The following is a 25082-nucleotide window of genomic DNA, read 5'->3' on the forward strand; positions in this document are numbered from 1 at the left end:
TCAGCTCATAGCCCGACGTTTATCGGACCGCCTCAGTGAGGCAAGTTTAGACCCCAAGTCCACGCAAGGGCTGGCCTGTGCTCACAGCCTCAGGAAGGGCTCAGAGCAGTGACTCCTGTCTTGCCGCACATCAAGCACTTGTCCCTAAACCCCTGGGATTCAGCGAGGGAAAGGAGGTTTCCATTTGCCCCACTCCTACCCTAAGGATTGCAGCCGCCCGGGGGGACATGGGGCTGGCTCCTATTAGACTTCCCGACCTGGAACACCCCTGAGCCCGTCCCTCGGGAAGCCACCCCAAGACAGTTCCCAGCCTCTCCGTCAGTTTACTCTGGATCACCAGATGCAAAAATGTCACTGAATGATCTATCGCTTTCTTATTATCCCGTCAGCTTTTCAGGGCTCTGTGATAAAGGATTGTTCGTTGCTCCTTAGAGTTTTACCATTTCTCTCTCTCTCTCTCTCTCTCTCTCTCTCTCTCTCACTATATATAAATATTTACATAAATATAAAAAGTATAAATATATAAACATTTATATAAAATATAAATATACAAAATATATTTAAAACATATTCATATATATTTTATATAATATATAAAATATATTTAAATATGTATATATTTTTAAGATTTTATTTTGGGGGCTGCCTGGGTGGCTAGTTGGTTGAGCGTCCGACTTTGGCTCAGGTCGTGATCTCACAGTTTGTGAGTCTGAGCCCTGTATCGAGCTCTGTGCTGACAGCTTGGAGCCTGGGGCCTGCTTCAGACTCTGTGTCTCCCTCTCTCTCTGCCTGTCTGACTGTCTGACTCACGCTCTGTCTCTCTCTCAAAAATGAATAAACATTAAAAAAATTTAAAGATCTTATTTTTTTAAGTAATTTCTACACCCAACACGGGGCTTGAACTTGCAACCCCAAGACCTAGAGTCGCATGTTCCTCTGACTGAGCCAGCCGGGTGCCCCTCTTCATGTGTGTTATGCATGCGTGTTTAGAATTGATGAATAACAGTTTCATCATTTTGGGCGTGGCTTTCTATTCCTAGAGATGTCTTCAAAATTAAAGTCTGCTTTTTGCCGTTGTTGTTTGGCGGGGCTATCACTTCCGAGCGTGAACTTTAAGAGCCAAGGAGTCATTTTCCACGGTCCCTGTTTCACACTTCGGTGAGCCGTGGGAGGAACGTTCCAGGTGGCAGCTGTTCTGTCAGCCTGGGTCCTAGTGTGAAAACAACTGGGAACTGAGACCCCTAAGTGACTGGCAAAGGACGTGTAGCAAGAGAAATAATCTTGTTTTAAACTACTACGATTTGGGTGTTGTTTGTTATGTAACATAACTCAGCCTGTACTGGCTGATACAGAAATATCGGGCCAATGCCTCGAAAATGTTATCTTCGTTAGACAATCATATGAGACACTTGGCATCGGGTCCCCTGTCACCTCTGCACCCCGTATGTTCTCAACACTGCCCGTCCCCATCACTCACCTGTCAGGGACTGACCTTGCTCTCTTGTGGCCTTGCTCTCATCTACGGCTAACTTCACCCAGAACGCTTCCCCCACCCTTCACGCGGCTAAAGCTTGTCTTTTTTTTTTTTTTTTTTTAATGTTTATTTATTTTGAGAGAGCGAGCGAGCTGGTAAGGGCAGACCGAGAGGGAGAGAAAGAATCCCAAGCAGACGCCACACTCAGCGCAGGGCCTGACACAGGCTCGATCTCATGACCGCGAGGTCATGACCTGAGCCAGAATCAAGAGTCGGACGTCTAACTGACCGGGCCGCCAGGCGCCCCAAAAGCTCATCCTTCAGGTCTCGTTTAAGAGGTCTCTCTAGTGACCCAGGGCAGATGCAAAGGACGCTTTGCCCAAATCTCTGTTACGGACTAGTGTCCCCAGTGTCCAGCTTCTGTGAGGACTGGTCCAGCCTCACAGATGCCCTCGTCTCTTGACTTCGGCTACCCGCCGTGAGCATAGCCAGTTCCTCTCCTCCTATGGCAACCTACGGCCAACGGCTGGCCTCCGTGGGGTTGGGTAGTAAGCCCCCCCCCCCCCCCGACTCAAGGCGAGGCCAACTCTGTGGTACAAAGAGTACGTGTGTTTCTCTGGAACCGGCAGCCTCAGCTGACTGACCGACCGACCTCAGACACGAGTGCGCCCCGCCGACATCAGCAGAGTCTGGTCCAGACTGGAACGGCCCAGCAGAACCGTGAGCTTAGGAAACAGCTGCTGTTTTCAGCTGAAGTTAGTCTCCCTGCTTATCCTTATTCCCCTGCCCCCTGTTCTTCCCTACTCCCTCTCTCCTCCGGGCATGCCCTCTATAAACCGCATGTGCCAAAGCCCTTGTCTTAGGCCCTGCAGGACGACAGGGTCCCCGACTGCCTGCTCCTGGGCCGTGAACCCGTCCTGCACTGCCCCTCCACCGTCCCAGACGTGGTTTCATTCATTCAGCGACCATGCCTCGAGTCTGTCTGGTTACTTACCTCTCCTACTAACTACAAACTTCTTGAAGGCACAGGCCTTGCTTTTATTATTACTGCTATTGACAGTAGCTCTATGCTCTTAAAAAAAAGATGGAGAGGGGCGCCTGGGTGGCTCAGTCGGTTAAGCAGCTGACTCCGGCTCAGGTCATGATCTCGCGGTCCGTGAGTTCGAGCCCCGCGTCGGGCTCTGTGCTGACGGCTCGGAGCCTGGAGCCTGTTTCAGATTCTGTGTCTCCCTCTCTCTGACCCTCCCCCGTTCATGCTCTGTCTCTCTCTGTCTCAAAAATAAACATTAAAAAAAAAAAAGATGGAGAGAGGGGTGGTAAAGTGGTTACCATTTTATCTTCAATGCCCGGCACGCATTAGGTACTCACTGATAGTTGAATGAACGAGGGAATGAATGAACGAAGGAATGGCTGTCCGGGATTAAGCAGAGAGATGCCGGCTGTAAGCACTTCTGTGAGCACATTGGAGATGAACGACATTTCCATAAAGAATGGATCTTGGAGAATTTTTGGGTTCAAAGACCAAGGACTTCAGCGACAGAATTTCTCCGCCGAAGAAGGGCTAGATCCAGTGTAGAAAAACACGGGAGCAGAAAAGGGCTGAATTTTGCTACGAACAGAAAGAGGAGCATGTGGGACCGAGGCGACGTTGAACGGTCCTACTCAGTGAGGAGGGGCTCCGGGCCAGGTGCTCCCGCGGCCCGGTGTGCACATTTTACACGTGTTATATGTTGCCGCACACGTAGGCTGAGGAGGTGGTTATTCCCGAAAGCATCGCTCCGTTTGAGTGCCTGTGATGGGAGACTCCTTCCTAGCTGGAAAGAGGCGAAATGCTGGTGTTCAGAGTGGGGAAAAAAACCAGATGATCATCTCAGGCTCCTTTCTCCGCCCTCCACCTCCGTGCTCCTGAAGAGTCAGAATCCCGTCCACAACCAGGTTGGTTTCTGTAGAGTCTGTAACAAGACGAACGTGAACCTGCACAACTCGGGACAGGGCCTGGAAGGCCAATGTGTTCCAGCGAACACCGCCTTTCAGCTCCGCTCCTGGGGGAGTTTGCAGAGGGTCAAAGGGCCAATGAAGGGCCAGACTCTGCGACGGTGGGTTTTGTCGGGGACGGAGGCCTGGTGTGGACGATCCCTCGCTTTCTGACCTGCGTCCACCGGGGTCCCACCTGCGCAGGCCGTTCTGCTCTCCCCGCGCACGCGCACGACCAAGGGGCGTTCGCCAAAACCTGGGGCCACAGGCCACACCTGGCCTGATGGCAGCCAGGCAGCATGGCTGAAACAGTGTTTTGTGTTTTGCCTTTTCTCCAAGGGAACACAAAACTGTCTCCTCGCAGCCTAATCGACCAAGGCAACCTGTCTATGGGGAAAGAGTGTGGGATTTGTAGGCAAGAGACTGGAGTTTCAGTTTCGGCCCCCACAAGTGGGGTAAATCACAACGTCTCCTACTTCTCGGTTTTCCTAAACTACAAACTGGGCTGCATATCCCTTGACTTATTCCTTCAAAACGTTCTAATAAAGATTCAAAGAGTCACTGGATGGAACATAAAACATTCAAAGGCCTTTACACGGATTTGTTATTATTGTCATTGTTTTATGACCATTGCTAAAACGCCATCAGAGTCTAGGACAGGAACCTAGAAACTTCAGAGGTTAACAGACGTGTGGACACTAAATTCAGGACACTACCATCCGGGTGGAGAGAGCTCCAATCCCCGCATCTTTCTGCACTCCAAACTCTGGTCAGACTGAGCCGCACGGCATCAGCTTCTGGAATTCTCCACCCTCCCTCCAGACCCTGGACCTCTGCAGGCACTGCTTCCCTCCCTGCAGCATCGTCTGTTGCCTTCCCTGCTGCCCCTTCTCCTTCCTCTTACTCCCCATCTGGCTCAGCTCCGGGAAGCTAGCCCCGAGCGACCCCGACTCCACACCAAGCCTGCAAATAGATCCCCATGTCACAGCACCCTTGGTCTCGCCCGGGGCCCCGTGTTCCCAGCACAATGTCGCGTTGTCCGTTTACACTTCTCTGTGCTCCCTGAGAGGCAGGAACATGTCTTACTCAGTAGCAGGGGGTTTGGACTAAGGACCAAATAAACACTGAGTAAATGGAAAAAGACAGAAAGAAAGAAAAAAGCCCGGTCTGAGAGTTACAGCTGAGAAGCACGCTCACCACGCTGAAAGTGGGCCCAAAACCCCGGGGACCCCTCGCTGGCACGTCTCGGGACACGTGATTTCTAAGGCCGCGGAAAAGAGGACAGGGGTGTGGAGCAGCCCGCGCGTGTGGGGAGAAGATCCCACTGCTTGGTGAAAGTTAAAGCAAAGCTGAGGTCAACTGGACAACTCTTGCTCAGAAATCTCAATCGAAACATGTCAGCCAAGACAATACAGGAGGGACCCAGCCTGGGCTTCAAGGCCCGTGCCCGTCGCCTCGTGCCACCACGCGCTGTGGCTGCTGGCTGGCTCACAGCGGGCGTTTCTAGTCCGTGTTCAGCGTCATGATTCCCCTTGAGTTAATACTCGGCAGGACCACCAGGGGCCAGGTTACCTGCAAAAGAGACAGCGGAAATCCATTCTTTCAACGCAGACTGAGCCTACCTACTGTGGGCCAAGCAAGCGCTCCGCTTTGCCCAGGAGGGGCTGGGGCCGGGGCCGAATAGGCCTCAGTTCACACTCCGGGGGCCCTCGGGCGTTCGGTGGGCTGACGGAAACGCACACAACTCACCGGGCTACAACCCAGCACGACGTGTACATGGGAGTTGCTTTTTTACTTAATGGCCACAAGTCCTTTGCCATTCCTCCCATCAGGTGGTAGGATCTAAGGTCCCTCCCCTTGAATCTGGGTGTGCCTCCTGAGTCTGGGTCTTCAAGGGCCAGGCAGCTGGCACCGGGTTCTGCTAGAAAGCTTACGCTCTCAGAACCTGCCGCCACGCCGAAGGAGCCAGAGCGGCCACACGCAGGTGCTTCAGGGACAGTCCCGCCTGAGCTCAGACTCCAAGTCATCCCAGCCGGACACGAGGGAAGGAAAGTCCCGATGGTTCCGTACCCGGCAGAGGCCCCACGTATCACAGAACAAAGGCAGGCCATCCTCCCGTGCCCGTCCGGACTTCCGATCTGTAGAATCACGTCCAACACGAACCGGCCGCTCTGTGCCACTTCCACAAACTCACTGACATGCCTCATACACAACTACAGACGACAACGAAAACGGCCCGTGAACGGGGCCCCGAAGGGGCCAGGGACGCGGTATCCTTCCTCTGTAAAGGCTTTACCGCGCACAGGGCTGGAGGACGGGCCCAGTGTTCCTTGGCGGCCTTGGAAGCTCTCCCACTGGTGGCTGGGGCCCTGCTCAGTTTTTCTTACTTCCTCCTGGTGTGGAGGTGAGTGTCACCCTTTCCGTGAAGAGCTGAGGGTCCACTTGTCCTGGGAGACCCAGAGCTGCTCATGCAGGACAGAGGTGCACGCCCCTGAATCACACCCCGCGTGAACCTGGTGTGCTCGGTGAGGTGCCGTGGGCAGCTGTGTGTCGCTTGCTCGCGTTCCCGGTCACCTTGTGGCCCTCGTTACGCCCCGTGGCCACCGGGTAGCGCGGAGCTGCGGCCGCTGCTCTTCGATGGCTGCTGTGGCGGCAGGGGCCCTGCTCGGGTTTTGGGAACAAGGGTCTTTTCCATAGGCTGGTGTGGCTTTCCAGGCACTGCCCCTCCCTCCACCCCCCCTCCCCCAGGGTCACGTTAACGCTGGAGGGTCTTGGGGCGCCTGGGTGGCCCAGTGGGTTAAGCATCTGACTTTGACTCAGGTCATGATCTCATGGTTCGTGAGTTTGAGCCCCACATCGGGCCCTCTGCTGTCGCCAAAGACCCTGCTTCAGATTCCCTGTCCCCCTCTCTCTGCCCCTTTCCTGCTTGCTCTCTCTCTCAAATCAACACTAAAAAAAAATGAAAAAAAAAGTATTAAAAAAATGCTGGAGGGTCTTGACAGATGATGCACCTTCACGCTTTCTGTGGAACCTCCTCTTGCCCCTCGAATCTGTGTCCACGTCTTATGCTAGACTGTCTCCTCCCCTTGGCGCCCTTCAGCCCAGCACAGTGGTTGGTCAGGAGAACCAGGCTGTTGAACCGAACTCAAGGGGACACAGGGAACGGATGGTATGTCCCAGGTGGCATTTCTTCTCCCCTCGTCCCTCAGGTCTCCAGACGACGGCTTACCAGTTCCTGTGGGGGAATGTCACAGGGAAGAGTCCAACCAGCGTCGGAATCCAACCCACTTACTACATGGCAAGTACCGCCTGAGCAGCTTTTAGGTTACTGGATTGGATTTGAACCCCACGAGGATTTGAAACCCCACACGCTTCGAAGCTTCTAAGTGAGTCGCGTGAGCTCATGCCAGTGCTAAGTGACAGAGCGGGAGCAGGACCCTGCGTTTCTGTCGCAGCGCCTGTCCCGTCTCACCCGGGGACGCAGCGCCTCTGGGTTGGGAGTTCAGAAGGCTGAGGCTGGTGGGGGGCCTCCTCGCGTGTGGGAAAGCCCCTCCAGATGAAAGCAGAGCCGCCGTCTGGAGGGAAATCTGTTCTGACTCTTCCTGGGGCATTTACAAGGCTGCTGGGTGTCCAGTTGGCCAACATCACTGCCGGGAGGCTGGAGGCCAGGGGACAGCCCAGAAAGCACTGCTCAGTCAGACCGAGAGCAGGGCCGGGGCTCAAACCCAGAGCCGCCTCCCTCCTGTTGTCGGGATGTTGACTGGACTTTCCTCACAGCCCACGAGTTACTGGTTCACACCAGCCATTTGTTCTACCACAGACCAGACAGAATCCCTCACGTTGACTAAAAAAGTGGTTTCAGAAAATGACTTTCGGGGCCCCTGGTTGGCTCGGTCAGAAGAGCATGCATCTCCTGATCTTGGGGTCGTGAGTTCGAGCCCCACTTTGGGGGCAGAGATGACTTAAACAAATAAATAAACTTAAAAAAAAAAAAGAAAGGAAATAACTTTTTTTTTGTTTTTCCTCTTCAGGCAAGAAACAAAGACCACACAAGATCATTTCCTAGCTGTGCCATCTGACAGAAGACACACGGCTTGCTGGGGAAACCAGGGAAAAAACCCAAACTCAGATGAGCGCCAAACAATTTCATCCTCAATAAACTGGATTTGCTGAGAAATACAGACTGACAGAGACAAAAAGAGAGACACTGAAGAGGGGTGGAGCCAGATGAAGAGGGAGGACAGAGGAAGGGGGGCCAACTCCAGAAGGGACAGCATCTTCTGCTTCTTCCTTTTTTGCTCGCCTCAAAGACATCTGAAATTGTCTGGGGTTTCTTAAAAAGTTAAACATGTGACTAAACATGTAGAAGTTAAACACGTCACCATGTGACTAAACAATTCTATGCGGGGGAAGTGAAAACCTATGACCACGCAAAGAATCGTACACGGATGTTTACAACATCAGTATTCCTGGTAGCCCCAAACCAGAAACATTTCAAATGCTCAACCACTGGAACGCCTGGGTGGCTCAGTCGGTTAAGCATTCGACTTCTGCTCAGGTCATGATCTCACGGTGCGTGGGTTCAAGTCCCGCGTCGGGCTCTGTGCCGACAGCTCGGAGCCTGGAACCTGCTTCGGATTCTGTGTCTCCCTCTCTCTCTGCCCCTCCCCTGCCTGTGCGTGCTCTCGCTCTCTCTCTCTCTCTCTCTCAAAAATAAACAAACATTAAAAAAAATTTAAAACAAGATGTTCTGTACGGTGTACAAACCTGGGGTACATCTAAACCAAGGGTACAAAGGAAAAGGCCACAATGTTCATCACAAGGATTGAGAATATGGAAATATTCCAAGACCATTGGTGTTAGGGTTGGGTTAGCACAGGCCTGCTCAGAAAGTCCCAGAATATTAAAATCAGCTTAAAGAGAAATTTAATGTAAAAGGTTTACATGGCAGGTAATAAAGGCACTGCTCTTATTATTTTCAGAGGCAGCAGCCACACAGAGTTAAGAAATCAGGAGTGCCAGGAGGTACGTATTTTAAAAATGGCATCATAGGGGCATCTGGGTGGCTCAGTTGGTTGAGCGTCGGACTTCAATTCAGGTCACGATCTCACGGTCTGTGAGTTCGAGCCCCACGTCGGGCTCTGTGCTGACCGCTCAGAGCCTGGAGCCTGCTTCGGATTCTGTGTCTCCCTCTCTCTGTGCCCCTCCCCCACTCATGCTCTGTCTCCCTCTTTCTCAAAAATAAATGAACATTAAAAAAAATGGCATCACAGAAGGTGAAATGAATACCTCCCCAAGTTAGTGTGGAGAGCTGGATGGGACGTGTAGAGTCATGGGTGGTACAATTTATGTATCGAATTCTGGTTTTCCGGAACATGACATCCTGGACGAGGGATGTCACAGTGCTGTGGGAGAGATTCTCTCACACTGACAAGACAGAAAGAACACTGGCTTTGGACAGAGACAGACGAGATCGGAATCTGACTCCGCCTCCTGCTTAAGCCTCCAACGTTTTCATGTGTCAGGCGGGCTTACTGCTGCCTACCTGAGCGTGGTTCAGAAGACGGGGCGAACAGAACGGAAGCACACGCTCCCGCGAGGAGATCCCACTCCACTGCCTGAGCCTTCTGGAGCCTCGACAGGTAGTACCTGCAACAGCGGAGGTGCGACTTACCAACATCCATAATGCTTCACAAGGAACCGTCTCACGTTTCTTCCCGAAGCTCGTAAGTGGGCACAGTTCTGAGTCTCATTTTCTAAGCTGTCGGTAACTAGCAGCGAAAGATAAAGAAATGATGACCTAAGTCTACGCAGCACCTCCTTCGTCCCATGGTGTCCCTCCACCATCAAATGCAGGACATCTACAGCAAAGATGCTGCAGAAAACAATCCTAAAGAAAGTTCTAGGTTCTGTTAGTCTCAACCCAGAGACGCCTCCTGCCAGCTGACTCAGCCGGAGCCGTGATTCTCCCTGGTGAATCCCACATTCCTCACTGGTGTCCACGAGAAGGGTAAAGGACACGATCATGGAGATGTATTGCGGGTGAGCATCGGAAGTCTTTCCTTTCTTCCTCCCTTGACAGATGGCGCATCTTTTCTGTAAAGGACTTAAAACTCGGGTGGGCAAAAGGAAAAAGCGAACTCTTTCTCAAACGCTTACCACCCCGGTATGATCGATGAACATTTTGGTTTACGTTGTTCCGATTCTTTCCCGGGGGAACACGAGCGTGCGTTGGTGTGGGACGTGTGCAGAGGGTGCCTAGAAGCTGGCACCAGGCTACGCGGCTTCAGACCCTGTCTCTACCACCGTTTACAGCTGTGTGGCTGGGCAAACCGGGGAAGGTGATGGCACATTCCTTGGTCCTTGTGAGGGGCGAGCGCATTAAGTATGCTCAGAACCAGACATGGAATAGGTCGAGGGCTCAACCCATGAGAGCTACTGCCCCACGGCAGGACACGCCTGTTCTGGAAGGCCGCGATCTGTGTACGTGCACAGCACGCACGCTCATGCGTATGTGTGTCCGTGACGTGTGGTCAGGCCTGTGTCGTGTGCGTATGTGCAGCTGTTTTGTCTAAACACACAGAACGGGACCAAACTTAAGGTAACCTGCTTTCTTCGCCCACCATACCACGAGAGCGTTTTCATGTACGGACCTACGTCCCATTTTCGTGGCTACGTGATATCCTACTGCGCAGGGGCGCCCTACTATGTACCCTCTCCAGCTGCTGAGGCTTCAGGTCGTTGGCACAATGGTTTTGAGCTGCACTGATGGGCTACCTCGTTGACATCACAGAAACACAAAAGGAAGTCAAATGAGGATCGGAGAAGCAGCAGTCCAGTAGATCAAACCAAGACTATTTTCCATTCCTTTGAACCGCAAGTTAGTGAAGTGGCTTATTCGACCCACTCAAGTCTAGTTATGATTTAAATCAGAACCTATAATTTAATACCTGCTCAACATTAAAAACAGTTAACGTCATTTGAATAAAATTTTATTTAACAAAAAGACAACATGATTCTTTCAAAATAAAAATCAGGAACACCTTTGAAGCTTCCATTTCGACTGTGCGGACTCACTGTGCGTGACCGTGTGGCCACCCTCATCACGCGTCCCCTGTGGCCCCTGCCAGCCACCGCGAGGCTGCCCGGAAAACCCCAGGAGAAAACACCCGTGCTAAATCTATTTTCCAATAGGACTTTCCAGGGAATGTTGGCATTACACGAGGGATACGTGAGGTATGTGCAAGGCTGAAACTCCAAAGGGTCACAGTGTTTAGCCATCAGACACGGTCCCATCCCGAGTCTCGATCAGACAGGTCTGGCAGGGGATGACTGGAGGTCGGAGTAGCACTGATGAGCGGCCTGTCCACAAACTCCACGGTGCACAGTTCCGGGCCATTGTCATCACAGGGCGCGCGCTCCAGTTCCAGCACCATGATGGTGTTTGGGGCTGATGTTACCAGGATGTGCCGTGGCACAAACAAAGTCACCTGGGGGCCCCGCCCTGGCCAATATCGACCAAGGTTAAAGCCATTAATCCACACCTGACCCTGCAGAGACAGAAATATAAGAAAAGTGGTATAAGAAAGTGGTCCAGGTTCATTCTTCTGCATGTCGCTGTCCAGTTTTCCCAGCACCGTTTGCTGAAGAGACTGTCTTTATTCCATTGGATATTCTTTTCTGCTTTGTCAAGGATTAGTTGGCCATACGTTTGTGGGTCCATTTCTGGGTTCTCTATCCTGTTCCATTGGTCTGATTGTCTGTTCTTGTGCCAGTCCCATACTGTCTAGATGGTTACAGTTTTGTAATAAGCGTCCGACTCTTGATTTTGGCTCGGGTCATGATCTCACGGTTTCATGAGTTCAAGCCCCATATCGGGCTCTGTGTTGACCCTGCAGAACCTGCTGGGGATTCTTTCTCTCTCTGCCCCTCCCCTGTTCGCACTCAAAATAAATCAACTTAAAAAAATTATTAAAAAAAAAGAAGAAGAGGGGCATTTGGGTGTGTCTACAGAGACCCCCTGCATGGGCTAGGGTTTGCTCATAGAGTAGGACTTAACAGTTGGCTGAATAAATGGAACATTCTATCACAGAGGAAGAGAGAGAGGGAAAGAGGGGAGAGCAAGAGAGGGAGAGAGAGGGAGAATGAATGTATGGGAGATGAAGGAGCCACCTTGGAGGAGGTACGGCCGTGGCGTCACCTGCCGAGCCCCGACCCCCCACGTGCTGTGGCTGCTCACCTCAAATTACTCCGTTGCCCACTTTGGGGAATTTTCAGCCTCCAGGTGTCCCCTTTATCCTCACTCTGTCTGAATTTCCTACCCGGGTTCAAATCTCAGTCCTGCTCCTTCCTGGCTGCCCGAGCTCGGGCAGGTGCCGCTCACACTGGTGACCGGGGACAGTGGGAGGCAGCAGGCGCTGTCTGGCGGTCAGCACGGCGGCTGGCGCCGGGGCCGAGCCCAGGGAGGGATGGCGCTCCTCCCGCTACCGTAAAAAGATCTTGGCTTTCACATGCCTGCAAAAGGAGGCCAGTGATTGAAAACCACCCGTCTGTTGGGTTAAGTCATTTAGAGAAAGGATGACAGTTTTACAGTTCTCAGAATATTTTACTCTTGTTTTCACCGCAGGACGCGCTATCTCGATCCTTCCTACAAGGCATACGCAACGACAGCTTTATCGGGTTTTTATCAGGGTAAGATCTGCCGGTGCCTTGTTTTTGCAGTAGTAGAGAAGAGCAGCACTTTACTTTCGAGGCCGAGGAGGAGACGGGTTCAAGGGCAGAGCGGTGGGAGGGCGGTGAGAGCACACGGGCGTCACAATGTGTCCCGGCAGAGGCCACGCCAGCTCCCGGCTCAGTGACGAGGTGGACGACTGCAGGTCCGGTCCATTCTCCCACCCACGGTTTCCTTTCCTGAGAATCCAAGGGACGGCCCCTCACGTCTCTGGTGCCGGACGGACGTGTCTGCCTGAAAGCCGGCCACGGTTTCCCTGGATGCCCTTTGCCAGCGGGTTCTGGGCTAAAGCTGAGGCTGGGCACGTGGAAGGGACTGCTCCTGGGGTGTGATGTCACAGAGACACCGGACTGATGGAACCAGGGGCGCCTGCGGGTGAGCCTGTCCCGTGCCCAGCTCGTCTTCCTAAATGCTGCCCCACAGACCAATAGTGCAGTGGCCTCACCGGGCAACAGTTCCTAAGACCTGCTTGGGAGCTCCCCACAGCACCACTGGGGCAGCAAGACTTGCTCCCGAGAGCCTGGAGGTGCCGGCCTGACCAGGGGGCAGGGCTGCTCAGTGTGTCTGCCCGTGACCCCCCGGCCCCTCCCCCGACTTCTGCTTTCCTGGCTCATCCCACGCGGGGGTGAGGTCCCGCTCCTCCTAGGAAATAGTGGCCCCACAGTCTACACTGTGACACACAGACACAATCCCAACTGTCGCTCCCAGGTGCTCATCAAAGTGGACATGACTTTGCTGCTTCCTTAGTTCTGGACACAGCACAATCTGCTCCGGCTTTTCTTTCCTCCCCCAAATGACTACCTGTGGCCTGTTGCGGGGCCTTCCGCTCCCCTATGAACTCTGCCTCCTGCCTCACCCAGACGACCCTCCGCTTTCCGGGGACTGTGCCCTGCATCTTCCGTCTGACTTTCCTTTACACCTTTCGTGGTCTTGGTTAATTCTCAAAAGCTATGAATTTCTCCAATACAAAATTTCCCTCCACTCTTAGCTCCTAAAAGAATAGGCATTAAATGAAGTTTAAGGTGGTTTGGTTGCCCTTCCTGGAGAGGAATCAAGACCTTGGAAAGAACAGACAGACAATTTGCAAAGAAAGGGCCATAGTCCCACAGCTCGGAAGGACCGCTGTTCAACAGAACTTTCTGCAACGTTACAGTGTTCTGTGCTGCCCAACCCAGCAGCTACGTGCACTCGGCCACGGCTGTTGAGCGCTTGAAATGGGGTAATGTGAAGGAGGGGCCGAGTTTTCATTACTTTTCGTTAATTTAAATGTAAACGTCACGGCCACGTGTGGCTAGCCGTCTTCTAGACAAAGTCACAACCCATGCGGTCTCAGATTCCTGTAGGCTCCTCACAGGGCCCCCGACTCCCTTTATTAACTCTAGAACCCTTGCTCTGCACCATAGCAGAGCGAAAGCCAGAAATCAGCCGCTTTTTGCGTGTTCTTGCCTCTGACCTTGACCCACGGCCCCCAGACAGCCTCCTGCCTGCTTCCTCCCCGCCCTGTCTGTGCCACTCACACCCACACGGGACTCTTTTCCATCACTCAGACACGCCAAGCCGGTACCCCCACTGCGGCCACTGTTCTGGCTGCCTGACAGCTGTTCCCCCAGGCCCCCAACTTTCGGACCACAGAGATCTCAACCTCATCGTCACCTCCTCAGGGAGAAGAGCCGTGGCCACCCATGATACCGGGCCTTCCAGTCCGGGTCACCTACTGCCCCCTCGGTCTCTTCTTTTTAGTCTAGTCATTGTCATTATTTGACATGGGTACCATTTGTCTGATTATCGGCTTATCAGCTATTTCCAGCATACGTTCTACGAAGGGAAGAAACTTCGTTCGTCTTGTTCGAAGCGAGACTGTCAGCACTCAGCGGTGATACTCAGTATATACCTAGCAGCACTCATTAGGGGAGACTGGCTGATAATTCTGCCTGAGACCAGATTCAACAACGAGGTGACACGGAGTCCTACTGAAAGGATATTCCATGCCCCTCTGCTCCCAGCTCAAGAGTTTTAGAGACTCTTGGTCACTGGAAGAGAGAGAAAATATTTGCATTTGTTTCTCCTCGATCAGCACTGTGATTTGTTACTCAAAAATTACTCTAAAAGCATCAAATTTTTAAAAATTCTATGAAAAACTACACGCACTCTGATTACTGTTTTTCTTTAAAAAGTTATGCTGAAATTATTAGGGGCGGGGGGAGAGTATGCACATGTTGGTAAATGTGATGGTAAAAGTAGGCTCATTCTTTTTTTTTTTTTTTTTTTAAATGTTTGTTTATTTTAAACAGAGACAGAGTGTGAGCAGGGGAGGGGCAGAGACAGAGGGAGACACAGAATTTGTGCTGAGCTGTCAGCACAGAGCCCGACGCGCGGCTCAAACTCATGAACCGTGAGCTCGTGACCTGAGCCAAAGATGGTTGCCTAAGCGACTGAGCCACCAGGTGCCCCAAAAGTAGACTCATTCTTAATACGGCGAGCCCCATCAGGGCCCAGCATTTGCAGAGCGAACCCCAGTGGCTTCTGGGGCTTTCTGGGGCTGTCCCAGCTAAAAGAGTTCCATGACAAAGTCTTTCTCTGACCACGGCTTGACCTCTGGTGGGCTGCCCCCTCTGCTATTGTCACCAAGGTGATAATCGTTCCCATAAATGTTAGGTTTCCGGAAATGTGTGACCTGCTTCTCTGTTAATCAGACAGATGTGTGTCTGTTTTAAATCCTCTAGACAGACACCATCCTCTCCTAAGAACTTCAAGCAAAATGTCAATGCTGTTTTAAGTCACAGTTTCACATTTTTCAAACTTGCTTGGGAGTTCCTTCGAAATCAGCAAGCTCTGGTTGGACGCTGACTTTGTCCGACTCTGAGAGAAGTTTCTCAAGCTTAGAGGGCTGTCATGACACACAATTAACGAGCGGTTGTGATGCCAACACGGTAGAAAAGAAAGAGAATTTTTTAAAAAACGGTAGAAGAGCGAGGGGCTTGCTTAGATAAGATGGGCAAGAGACCTCGCACCGCACTTCACGAGGGAAAATAATGCTCCGTTTCCTTCAGAGCCAAAGGGGTCAGAGCTGATGCAAATCACACCCCCTCACTTCCTCCGCGGTCTTGGGGTAATAAATACCTCTACAGTCTCTGTATTTTATGGCAGATCCAACTAGAACTAAAGCCATGGAAATATAAATTAGCATAAAAGATGAATCACTTCCTCCTCTTATCCAGCCCCAGACATGAATTCCTTTCCTTCTCAGCCCCTGAAGTTCTACCATCGCGTGACCTTTTTAGGACCCTACCCGACAGTGGGCACCGTGCTCTGTCGCATACCTGGACCAGAGCTAAGAACCGGTGTGCAAAAACCGCCTCCCGGCAGCCATCCCACGCACGGCAAACTGCAGGAGACCCCCTTCAAGTCAGAGCGTATTTACTGCTGTGTACACGTAATTCTCACAAGTTTGTCACTACATTTTAAGACATTTTTAAATTTTATTTATTTATATTTTAAAGTAAGCTCTATGCCTGGGGCGTCTGGGTGGCTCAGTCGGTTAAGCGTCCGACTCTGGCTCAGGTCATGATCTCACAGTTCATGCGTTCGAACCCCACACCGGGCTGTGTGCTGACAGTTCAGTGCCTGGAGCCTGCTTTGGATTCTGTATCCCTCTCTCTCAAAAATAAATAAACAGTAAAAAAAAAAAAATAAAGTAAGCTCTAGGTCCAACATGGGGCTTGAACTCATGACCCCAAGACCAAGAGTTGCATGTGCTCTATGGACTCATAAGCCAGCCGGGTGTCTTGTGACTTGTGACTAGGAAGCAATGAATTAGGTTGGAAACAGTACTTTGTAGGGGGTAAAAACAACTGAAAATCAGGCCAAGAGTTAAAAAGCTTATCGGATTCAGAATGAAAGGAGGGTCAAGAGTGCTGAGACCTGTGGCAGGTTGCAGAAATGGCCACAGTTCTGTGCAGCTCCCCCTGTCGAGAGCCAGAATCTGTTCCTTCATTCCTCGAATCCAGCTGGTCTAGTGAACACCCTGGCCAAAGAACATGGAAGAAATGACTTGTGAATTCTGACCTGGGCCTTAGGAAGCTTTGCACACTGGAACCAGAAAAGACCCCGAATAGCCAAAGCAATCTTGGTGTCACAATCCTGGACTTCAAGCTGTATCACAAAGCTGTAACCACCAAGACAGGATGGTACTGGCACAAGAACAGACACTCAGATCAACGGAACAGAATAGAGAACCCAGAAATGGACCCACAAACGTATGGCCAACGAATCTTTGACAAAGAAGGAAAGAATATCCAATGGAATAAAGACAGTCTCTTCAGCAAGTGGTGCTGGGAAAACTGGACAGCGACATGCAGGAAAATGAACCTGGACCACTTTCTTACATCATACAGAAAAATAAACTCAAAATGATGAAAGACCTCAACGTAAGAAAGGAAGCCATCAAAATCCTCGAGGAGAAAGCAGGCAAAAACCTCTCTGATCTTGGCCGCAGCAACTTCTTACTCAACACATCTCCAGAGGCAAGGGAAACCAAAGCAAAAATGAACTACTGGGACCTCATCAAAACAAAAAGCTTCTGCACAGCGAAGGGAACAATCAGCAGAACTAAAAAGCAACTGACGGAATGGGAGAAGATATTTGCAAATGACATATCAGATAAAGGGTTAGTATCCAAAATCTACAAAGAACTTATCAAACTCAACACCCAAAAAATAATCCAGTGAAGAAATGGGCAAAAGACAAGAATAGACACTTCTGCAAGGAAGACATCCAGATGGCCAACCGACACATGAAAAAATGCTCAACATCACTCATCATCAGGGAAACACAAATCAAAACCACCATGAGACACCACCTCACAGCTGTCAGAATGACTAACATTAACAACTCAGGCAACAACAGATGTTGGTGAGGATGCAGAGAAAGAGGATCTCTTTTGCACTGCTGGTGGGAATGCAAACCGGGGCAGTCACTCTGGAAAACAGTCTGCAGCTTCCTCAAAAAACTAAAAACTACCCTACGACCCAGCAATTGCACTACTAGGCGTTTATCCAAAGGATCCAGGTGTGCTGTTTCGAAGGCACACGTGCACCCCCGTGTTTATAGCAGCACTATCCACAATAGCCAAAGTCTGGAAAGAGCCCAAATGTCCATCGATGGATGAATGGATAAAGAAGATGGGGTGTATATATATACAATGGAGTATTACTCGGCAATCAAAAACAATGAAATCTTGCCATTTGCAACTACGTGGATGGAACTGGAGGGTATTACGCTAAGTGAAATTAGTCACAGAAAGACAAATATCATATGACTTCACTCATATGAGGGCTAAGGGAAGGGAAGCAAAAATAATATAAAAACAAGGAGGGGGACAAAACAGAAGAGACTCTTAAATATGGAAAACAAACAGAGGGTTACTGAGGGGTTGTGGGAGGGGGGATGGGCTGAATGGGTCAGGGGCACTAAGGAATCTACTCCTGAAATCACTGTTGCACTCTATGCTAGCCAACTTGGATGAAAATTAAAAAAATAAATTAAATTAAATGGCAAAAAAAAAAAAGAAGAAGAAGCCTTGCACACCGGCGTTCTTTCTGGGAACCGTGCCGGTCACTGTATGAACAAGCCTGGAATAGCTTGCCGGACGATGAGGGGGACGTGGCCCGATCTCCTCTGTCACCTCAGTGGACAGGCCGCCAACGTCCAGGAGCATGGCCTCCTCGCTGACCGGAAGGGCGTGCAGCCGTGAGCAGAACCGCCCAGCCTGCCCGCGCTCCAAAGGGTGAGCTGGAGGAACGGGCTGCTGCCCGAACGCCCGAGCCTCATTCTTTCTGCCTGGGCCACTTCTCCTTCTCCGGCGGAAGAGCAGACATCGGGGCTGCTGAGGAGGAAGAGGCCTGTTTTGCCTCACGCGGCTCCAGCGCAGGCCACACTGGCGTCCGGACGTGGCTCTCCGGGTCCCCACAAATGCTGAGTGGGACCCGGGAACCTGGGTGTCGCCGGCACACGTGTGAGGACGACGCCCCCTGGCAGTGTCCGACGGGGACCCGGGATCAGGTCCTGAGGACTGCAGCCTAGAAGCTGAAAGAGAAGCCCCGGGAAGAACAGACGGGGGAAGGAAACGGCGGAGGGCTTTCAGCGCAGAAGTCAGGGGAAGGGTTTCCAGGGAGGGAGTGGTTCCTCAGACGTCACCGGCCAGGACGGTAAGACAGACAGGTCCTGAGAAGCACTGGGGGGACATGGCAACGTGGGGGTGCTGCTGGTGTTGGCAAGGACAGCTAGAGAGGAGTGTGGGGGCAGAAGGTGGTTCCTCCCCGTGGGGCTCCACTCCGGAGTGAGTTCTACCGACCGGGTCCTTTTCCCCACAGCTCCAAACCTGGGACAGGTACCCCACCTCTGCACCCACACTACAGGCACTGAATACATACCTTTAACTTGCATTGCAACCCACTTCCGGATTTGCACAGATTTCTGCGTGTAGACTCAAGACCGACAGGCCCTCTATAGGATGGCCATTAGGTCTAGAAACATGGAGACCAGTATTTGCACTGAATATAGCTTAGTTGGCTGCTTGGTTGCTTTATGTACTTGCGTACTTACTTACTTATTTATCTATGTTCCAGACTTGACGGGCCACTTCCTCTTGGGATGAGGAGACGGTTAGGAACTACTAGAGGCTGAATATGTCCAAAACAGAGCTTCTGATCCCCGCCCGCATCCACGCCGCCCTGCTCCAGCCTCCCCACCCCACAGCGTCCCCTCCGTCAGAAATTAACCACGCCCACCCCTCCCACTGCGCAGGCCTGACTCTGGCATCCTCCTTGACTCCTTTCTCTGGAACACCATGCCCGATCCTTCAGCAAACCTTGCCTTTTCTTTTCGGTACAAATCTTGCACTTCTCTGCCCCACCACCCGAGCTCACAGTTACTCGCAGGACTGCTATAATAGCTTAGCTTCCCATCAGGAATTTCTGCATAAGCTTTGCCCTCCTATAATCCAGTCTCACAGAGACATGAGCTTATAAACCGGGTCCATTCTTTCACTCTCTGCTTAACAGCCACCACTGGAATGACAAGAAGCCAAATTCACCACCCCCTGACTTGGGGCCACACTCTTCCCCCACACTCTCCCCTGGCTCACAGGATCTTTTTCTCTGGGCCTTTGCACTCGCTGCTCCCTAGCTCTGGAACATTCCTCCTCTGGCTCTTCACGTGGACAACTCGGTCTCAGCCTTCAGGTCTCACCCAACGGCCACCTCCTCCTAGAGGCACCTTTCACCACTCCTTACATGGTGGTTTAAATATATGTCCATATATATATTTTTTCTTTTTTTTTGAGAGAGAGAGAGACAGACAGAGGGAGTGCAAGTGGGGGAGGAGCAGAGAGAGGGAGTGAGAGAGAATCCCAAGCAGGCTCCACACCCTCAGCATGGAACCCGACCAGGGCTTGAACTCACGAACTGCGAGATGGTGACCTGAGCCGAAATCAAGAGTTGGTTGCTTAACTAAGCCACCCAGGTGCCCGTGTCCAAACATTCTTAACACTTCTCCCTTCAAAAGGCAGAATCTAATTCCTACCCTCCAATCAGGGACTGGACTCAATGACTCTCTTTTCACCAATGGAATGTGATGAAGGCAATGCTATGTGACTTCCAAGGCTAGGTTATAAAAAGGGTAGTTTCTGCCTGGCTCTCTCCCTCTGGGGAAAGCCAGTGCCACGTCATAAGGACACTCCAGCAACCTACAGAGAGGCCTGCGTGGGGAAGAACTAAGGCCTCCTGCCAACGGCCAACATCAACCTGGCAGCCGTGCAAGCCAGCCACCGTGGAAGGGTCCTTCTCAGCCAGTCAAGCCTTCAGGTGACGTGGCCCCGGCTGACAGCTCGACCATAACTTCGTCAGAGACCCCGATCCAAAACCACCAGGCTGAGCCAGTCCCAAATTCCTGACCCACAGAAACTGGGAGAATAATACACGCGGACCACTGTTTAAGCCACCCAATGTTAGGGCAGAATTTGTTACATGGCAATAGGTAATTCTTATGCCATATAAGATAGCAACGTCTTTACTCCCATGCCTTACTTTCCGTCACATCATCATGTTTATTCTCTTCCCAATTGTTATCACTATCTGAAACGATGGCATTTATTTCTTAATTGCCCCTATTTCTACAAAGGTCTCAAGGTGATACCCAAATTCCTTGACACACGAGGCCATGAAACCACCTTTCCAAATGGGCTTCCGACCACTGCCTTCCCGGCTCCTTCTGGAGTGGTTTCGACGCCACCAACCAGTTCTCCAGTTCTCTGGATGCCAGATGCTTGTGCAACAACTCAATTATGACACCGTCTACCTAGAGCTGGGTCAGATCCCACAAGTTCAAAGGGCTCAGACCCACAAGACTGCCTTCACTTCAGATACCAGTTCCAAGTCTGGGGTCACCCATACTTCTGAACTACCAGCTCCAAACTGGGGGGTCCCCATGACCTCCTCCTCCTCAGGTTCAAGAATTTGCCAGAGTTGGTGCACAGAACTCAGGAAAGCATTTTCCTCACGTCTGCCCTCTCCAGGCACACGTTCTAGCACCTGAATGGGTCCACCAGCCCAGAAGTTCTAGAGTTTTTACAGAGCTCCAGCTCCCAACCCCCACCCCAGAAGTCAGAGGTTGGGGTGTGGAACTCAAAGTTCCAGTCCTTGAATCATTTGGTCTTCCTGGTGGCTACGCCCCACCGGTACCAGAAAGACCAAATGATGAGGGTGCTGGAAATTTCAAAAGCAAGATGCAGAAATAATTTAAACCTACGAAGGGATTTTTGTCAGCCCTTTGCTAGAAATTCTTGGACTTTGTGATTTTTTTTTTTTTTTTTTTTACGTCTTGAGAAAGGGTACATTGGCCTCCAAAAAATAAAAAAGTTACTTTTAGTCAGTATTCTACTTTGATTCTTAGCTTTCAAAGCGTAGTTCTGGTTGAGGAAAGTGGGACATTATTCCCACCCTTCTCATCATCGTGCTCTTATGCACCCCGACCTCCCGCGAGTGGCTGAACCGCACAGGAAGGCTGCAGCGGGTGTCGGTAGGAGACTCGTGCACACCATAGGAAGGGGAGACCGACTGCCCGGATCCAGTGCGCTGGCAGAACATGGCACTGGGATGGCACACGGTGACACGGCCGAGGCGCTGAAGAGCACTGCCCATCGGAGGGAGCCTGTGGTCAGATAAGAGTTCTGTGCAGACAAAACACTGGCCTGAGTCTCTCGGGCGCATCAAAACACGCCTGACTGCTTCCCACTGAAATCCCAGTTTGATGCTTGGGCACTTAACCAGAAAGCCACATCCAAATCAGAAGTGAGTTTTTGAATCTCGTGAATCAGCCTTATCAGTGACTTTGTTCACTAAATCAAGGCAGTTTCTTTACGGCAACCGAAGAGCACAGGCCCAGAGGCCGGAACAGGGCCTCTCCAGTCGGGGAGGGTCGAGGAGGGCTGGTGTATCCAGAGGCAGGGGCTTAGGAGTGGCGCGGGCTCCAGGTGTCATTCGGCTCCCCTCCCCCACCCTCACATCTGCCCATCCTCCCCCAAGTCAGACCTCAGTGCCCCATGGGGGGGTGGGCTCTGTTTGTTCCGCATCGCGGATGGCTCAGAACCTCAGGGGCTGGCCTGGGAACGTCCTCAGTAACAGGGGCCACTGCGCACGCCGGGAAGTATCAGAAAGCAGCATGCTCTGTTTTATGGGCATGTCCTCTGACCGTCGGACCCACACAACCCAGGTCCCCAAATCCTGCGGATGGACCTTCTTGCCTGCTTTACCGAGGTGTCCCTCACACACAATCCACTCACGTCAACTGCACAGTTTGGCGGCTGTGCGACCATCCCCACAGTCAACGTTCGAGTATTTTCATCCCTCCAGAAGGAAACCTCGTACTCTTTAGCATCACTCCCCATCTCTCCCCCCACCCCCACCCCGGCCTCTCCCTCTCCCTCCTCTAGGCAACCACTGATTCTCTGTCTGTACACCTGCCTATTCTGGACATGTCACATAAATGGAATCTGCCATATGCATGGTTTGCGATTGGCTTCTTCCATTTAACACGCCTTCAGGGTCCGTCCGCGTTGTAACATACATGACTGCTTCATTTCTTTTTCCTGTCAAATAATCTTCCATTGTTCCATATATAACAAACATCTCGTCTATTCGTTCATCAGTGGATGGACATCTGGGCTTTTCCACCTTCTGGTCGATTCTGGATAATTCTGGAGGGTGCTGCTGTGAACAGCTGTGCACTCGTTTTTGAGAGGACGTGTGCATTAGATGGGCTTGTGGGGTTCCAAACCTTCTGACGCATTTGTAAATACTGTATGTATATACACCTTCCAAACACGAAGGTGTAGAACGTCCACACGTGAAGAGCCCACGTGTACATGCTCAGCACAAGCTCCTCGCAGCCCTTCCAGATCCTGTACAACGCCACCTGCCTTTCCATGCGGGCCTGCGAGTCAGACCTGGGGCTCAGGGAGCTGTTCTGTCGCCTACTTGTGCTCCTCACGCAAGATCCTTAGCTCTCCTGAGCTGCTCGTCTACAAGTTAGAGGTAACGACAGGACGTCCCACTACACCTACTCTTTTTTTTTTTAATGTTTTTAATTTTTGAGAGAGAGAGAGAGAGAGAGAGAGAGAGAGAGAGAGAGAGAGAAAGTGGGGGAGGGGCAGAGAGCGAGCGGGACAGAGGCTCTGAAGCAGGCTCTGTGCTGACAGCAGAGAGCCCAGTGTGGGGCTCGAACTCACGAACCGTGAGATCGTGACTTGAGCCGAAGCCGGACGCCTAACCGACTGAGCCCCCCAGGCGTCCCTACACCTGCTCTTGACGATTACATAGGCAGTGCCTCTAAAATGTTGAGCTCAACTCCTGGGTCAGGCACTCTTGGCTGTGACACCTTCATGACCTGGCCAAAGTGAACGCCCTCTGCCCACCAAAACGGTCTCATGCTTTTCCATTTCTTCGCTTTTGCATCTACCACACTCCCGCTTGAAATCTCCCCCTCCGCCACCCCGACAGAACTCCCCCTGGCTCTGGCGACGTGCCATCCATCTGTCGGATCGGCCTCCACCCGAGCCACCCAGCCCTTCTGAACATTCCTGTAAATGGACACGTTCTCTTTCTGCTAAGCACCTCCCGGAAGTTCTTTCTCTTAAAGCACTAAACTGGTGAGCAACGGTGTGCTTCTCATCTGCCTTGGCCCAGTACCCACGGCGCCCCGCCAAGCCCCCCATCGCCAACATGGCTGCCTGAGGGCCTACAGTGTTCCCGTCTGCTCTCTTCCCAGGGGCTCAGCAACACGGGCAGCTGTGTACCCTTTCACCTGAGGGCACTTACAGAGCAAGGAGGCCCCGGGAGGTGGGCAGGATGGTGAATAAGCTGAGCACCTTTTACAAAACGCCCCTCCTGAAGCTTGTGACCCTGTGGGTGAAACCGAGGTGCCAGCCTCAGTGTGACGAGTCTGGGTGGGGCACAAGGGGGCTCAGAGGAGGGCGGGGCTGGTCCTTTCCTGGACTAAGGGTCTAAGAAGCTTTCTCAGAGGGGTTAATGCCAGTCTTGACATATGAATATGTGATGGCAGGGTGGGCCATGCGAGGGACTGAGAAAGCCTGAACAAAGTAGATATATGACACATCAGGACACTGAGAGGGAGAAGGGGACAAGGAAGGAGGGAGAAAAGGAGGGAGCAAGGGAGGACGAACAAGCCTACTGGCTAAAGTGGGAAGATCCAGGGAGGGTTTTACTTTGTGTTTGGGTCCTAGAGCCTCCAGGTGTCACTTCTTGGCCACAACCTGGAAGGTGACAGACCGAAAGGCTGACAAAATGCAGTATGAGGAGGTATGAGAACAGGATCCTGGTCTGGGGGAAGAAGGTAGGGAGGGGATTCAGAGCTTAGACTTCCTCCTAGGGCCACCGGGCAGGAAGTGAGGGTAGAGGCAGAGAGATAAGTCTGACAGGAAGCTGAGGGAACAAAGGAGTTACACCTGATAACAGACGAGGAGGGTGAGTGGGTGGGGGAGGAGGAAGGTGGCTTAGGGGAGAAGTGAAGGTTAGAAAGACCAGCTGGGGAAGGGGGAAGAGAGACCAAAGACTGCTGGGCAACGGGGGGCCTCCGGAGGCTGGAGAGAATGTGGGGATCCGGGGTCCTGATGAACGTGCTGGAGAGAACCCCCAGCAGTGCTCAGTCACTGGTGAACGAGCAAAGGTCAATGGCGGACCCACTCAGAGTGGAGGATGAACAAGGAGATGGAGTGGAAGGTCAAGGGGGCCAGTGATTGATGGCTTTAAAAAAAAGGATAGTGGTGATATCTAGGCTGGATAGGGAAGAACTGTGGCCTTAATGGTGGAGAGTTTCAGGTCATCAAGAAGACCCAAGAGCAGGCTGGGGAGGCTTGAGAATTTGGAGGATAGAAACATGTAGCAAGAGAGAGGATATCAAAGCTTAAAATTCTGGAGTGTGTTCACCACGATATACCATATGCCGGGTCATGAAACAAGTCTCAATGAACTTAAGAAGATTGTGAAACCCTCACTACAATTTAATTTGGGAACATTTCCATCACCCCAAAAAGAACCCCCATATCTACTTGCAGTCACTCTCCATTCCCACCACCATTCCCTGCAGGCAACCAGCAACCTACTTTTTGTTTCTATAGATGTGCCTTTTCTAAACTGACTCCTACAATAGATGGTCTTTTATATTGGGCTTCTTTTACTTAGCATAATGTTTTTCAGATCCACCCACACTGTAGCTTGTATCAGTAGTCTGTTCTTTTCTACTGTCGAGCACTATTCCTTTGAATGGATATACCACGTTTCATTTATCCATTCACCAGTTGGTGGACACTTGAATTTCCAGTTTGGGCTT

General features: G+C 51.6%; 2 protein-coding genes across 11 annotated transcripts in view; one reads left to right on the forward strand and one right to left on the reverse strand.

The window, feature by feature from the left end:
- The window catches only part of CCR4 (C-C motif chemokine receptor 4), a 50615-nt gene extending 42816 nt beyond the window's left edge, over positions 1 to 7799 (forward strand). For both annotated transcript variants that reach the window (XR_006585708.1, XR_002745527.2), the window contains 2 exons: positions 6658 to 6834; positions 7480 to 7799. The gene's annotated coding sequence lies outside the window, so the exon portion shown is untranslated. The remainder of the gene's footprint in view (positions 1 to 6657; positions 6835 to 7479) is intronic.
- Positions 1 to 25082, reverse strand: part of GLB1 (galactosidase beta 1) — a 119833-nt gene that overhangs the window by 23017 nt on the left and 71734 nt on the right. For 2 of the 9 annotated variants that reach the window (XR_006584619.1, XR_006584618.1), the window contains exon 16: positions 8994 to 9097. The exons of 3 other annotated variants lie outside the window; for them this stretch is intronic. Coding sequence is in view for 2 of the 6 variants with exons in the window: in NM_001009860.1 (NP_001009860.1) it covers positions 10729 to 10998 (270 nt within the window). In the remaining 4 variants the exon portion in view is untranslated. 9 annotated transcript variants of the gene reach the window in all.

Source organism: Felis catus, chromosome C2 (genome assembly GCF_018350175.1).
Source record: "Felis catus isolate Fca126 chromosome C2, F.catus_Fca126_mat1.0, whole genome shotgun sequence".
Classification (NCBI taxonomy): Eukaryota; Metazoa; Chordata; class Mammalia; order Carnivora; family Felidae; genus Felis; species Felis catus.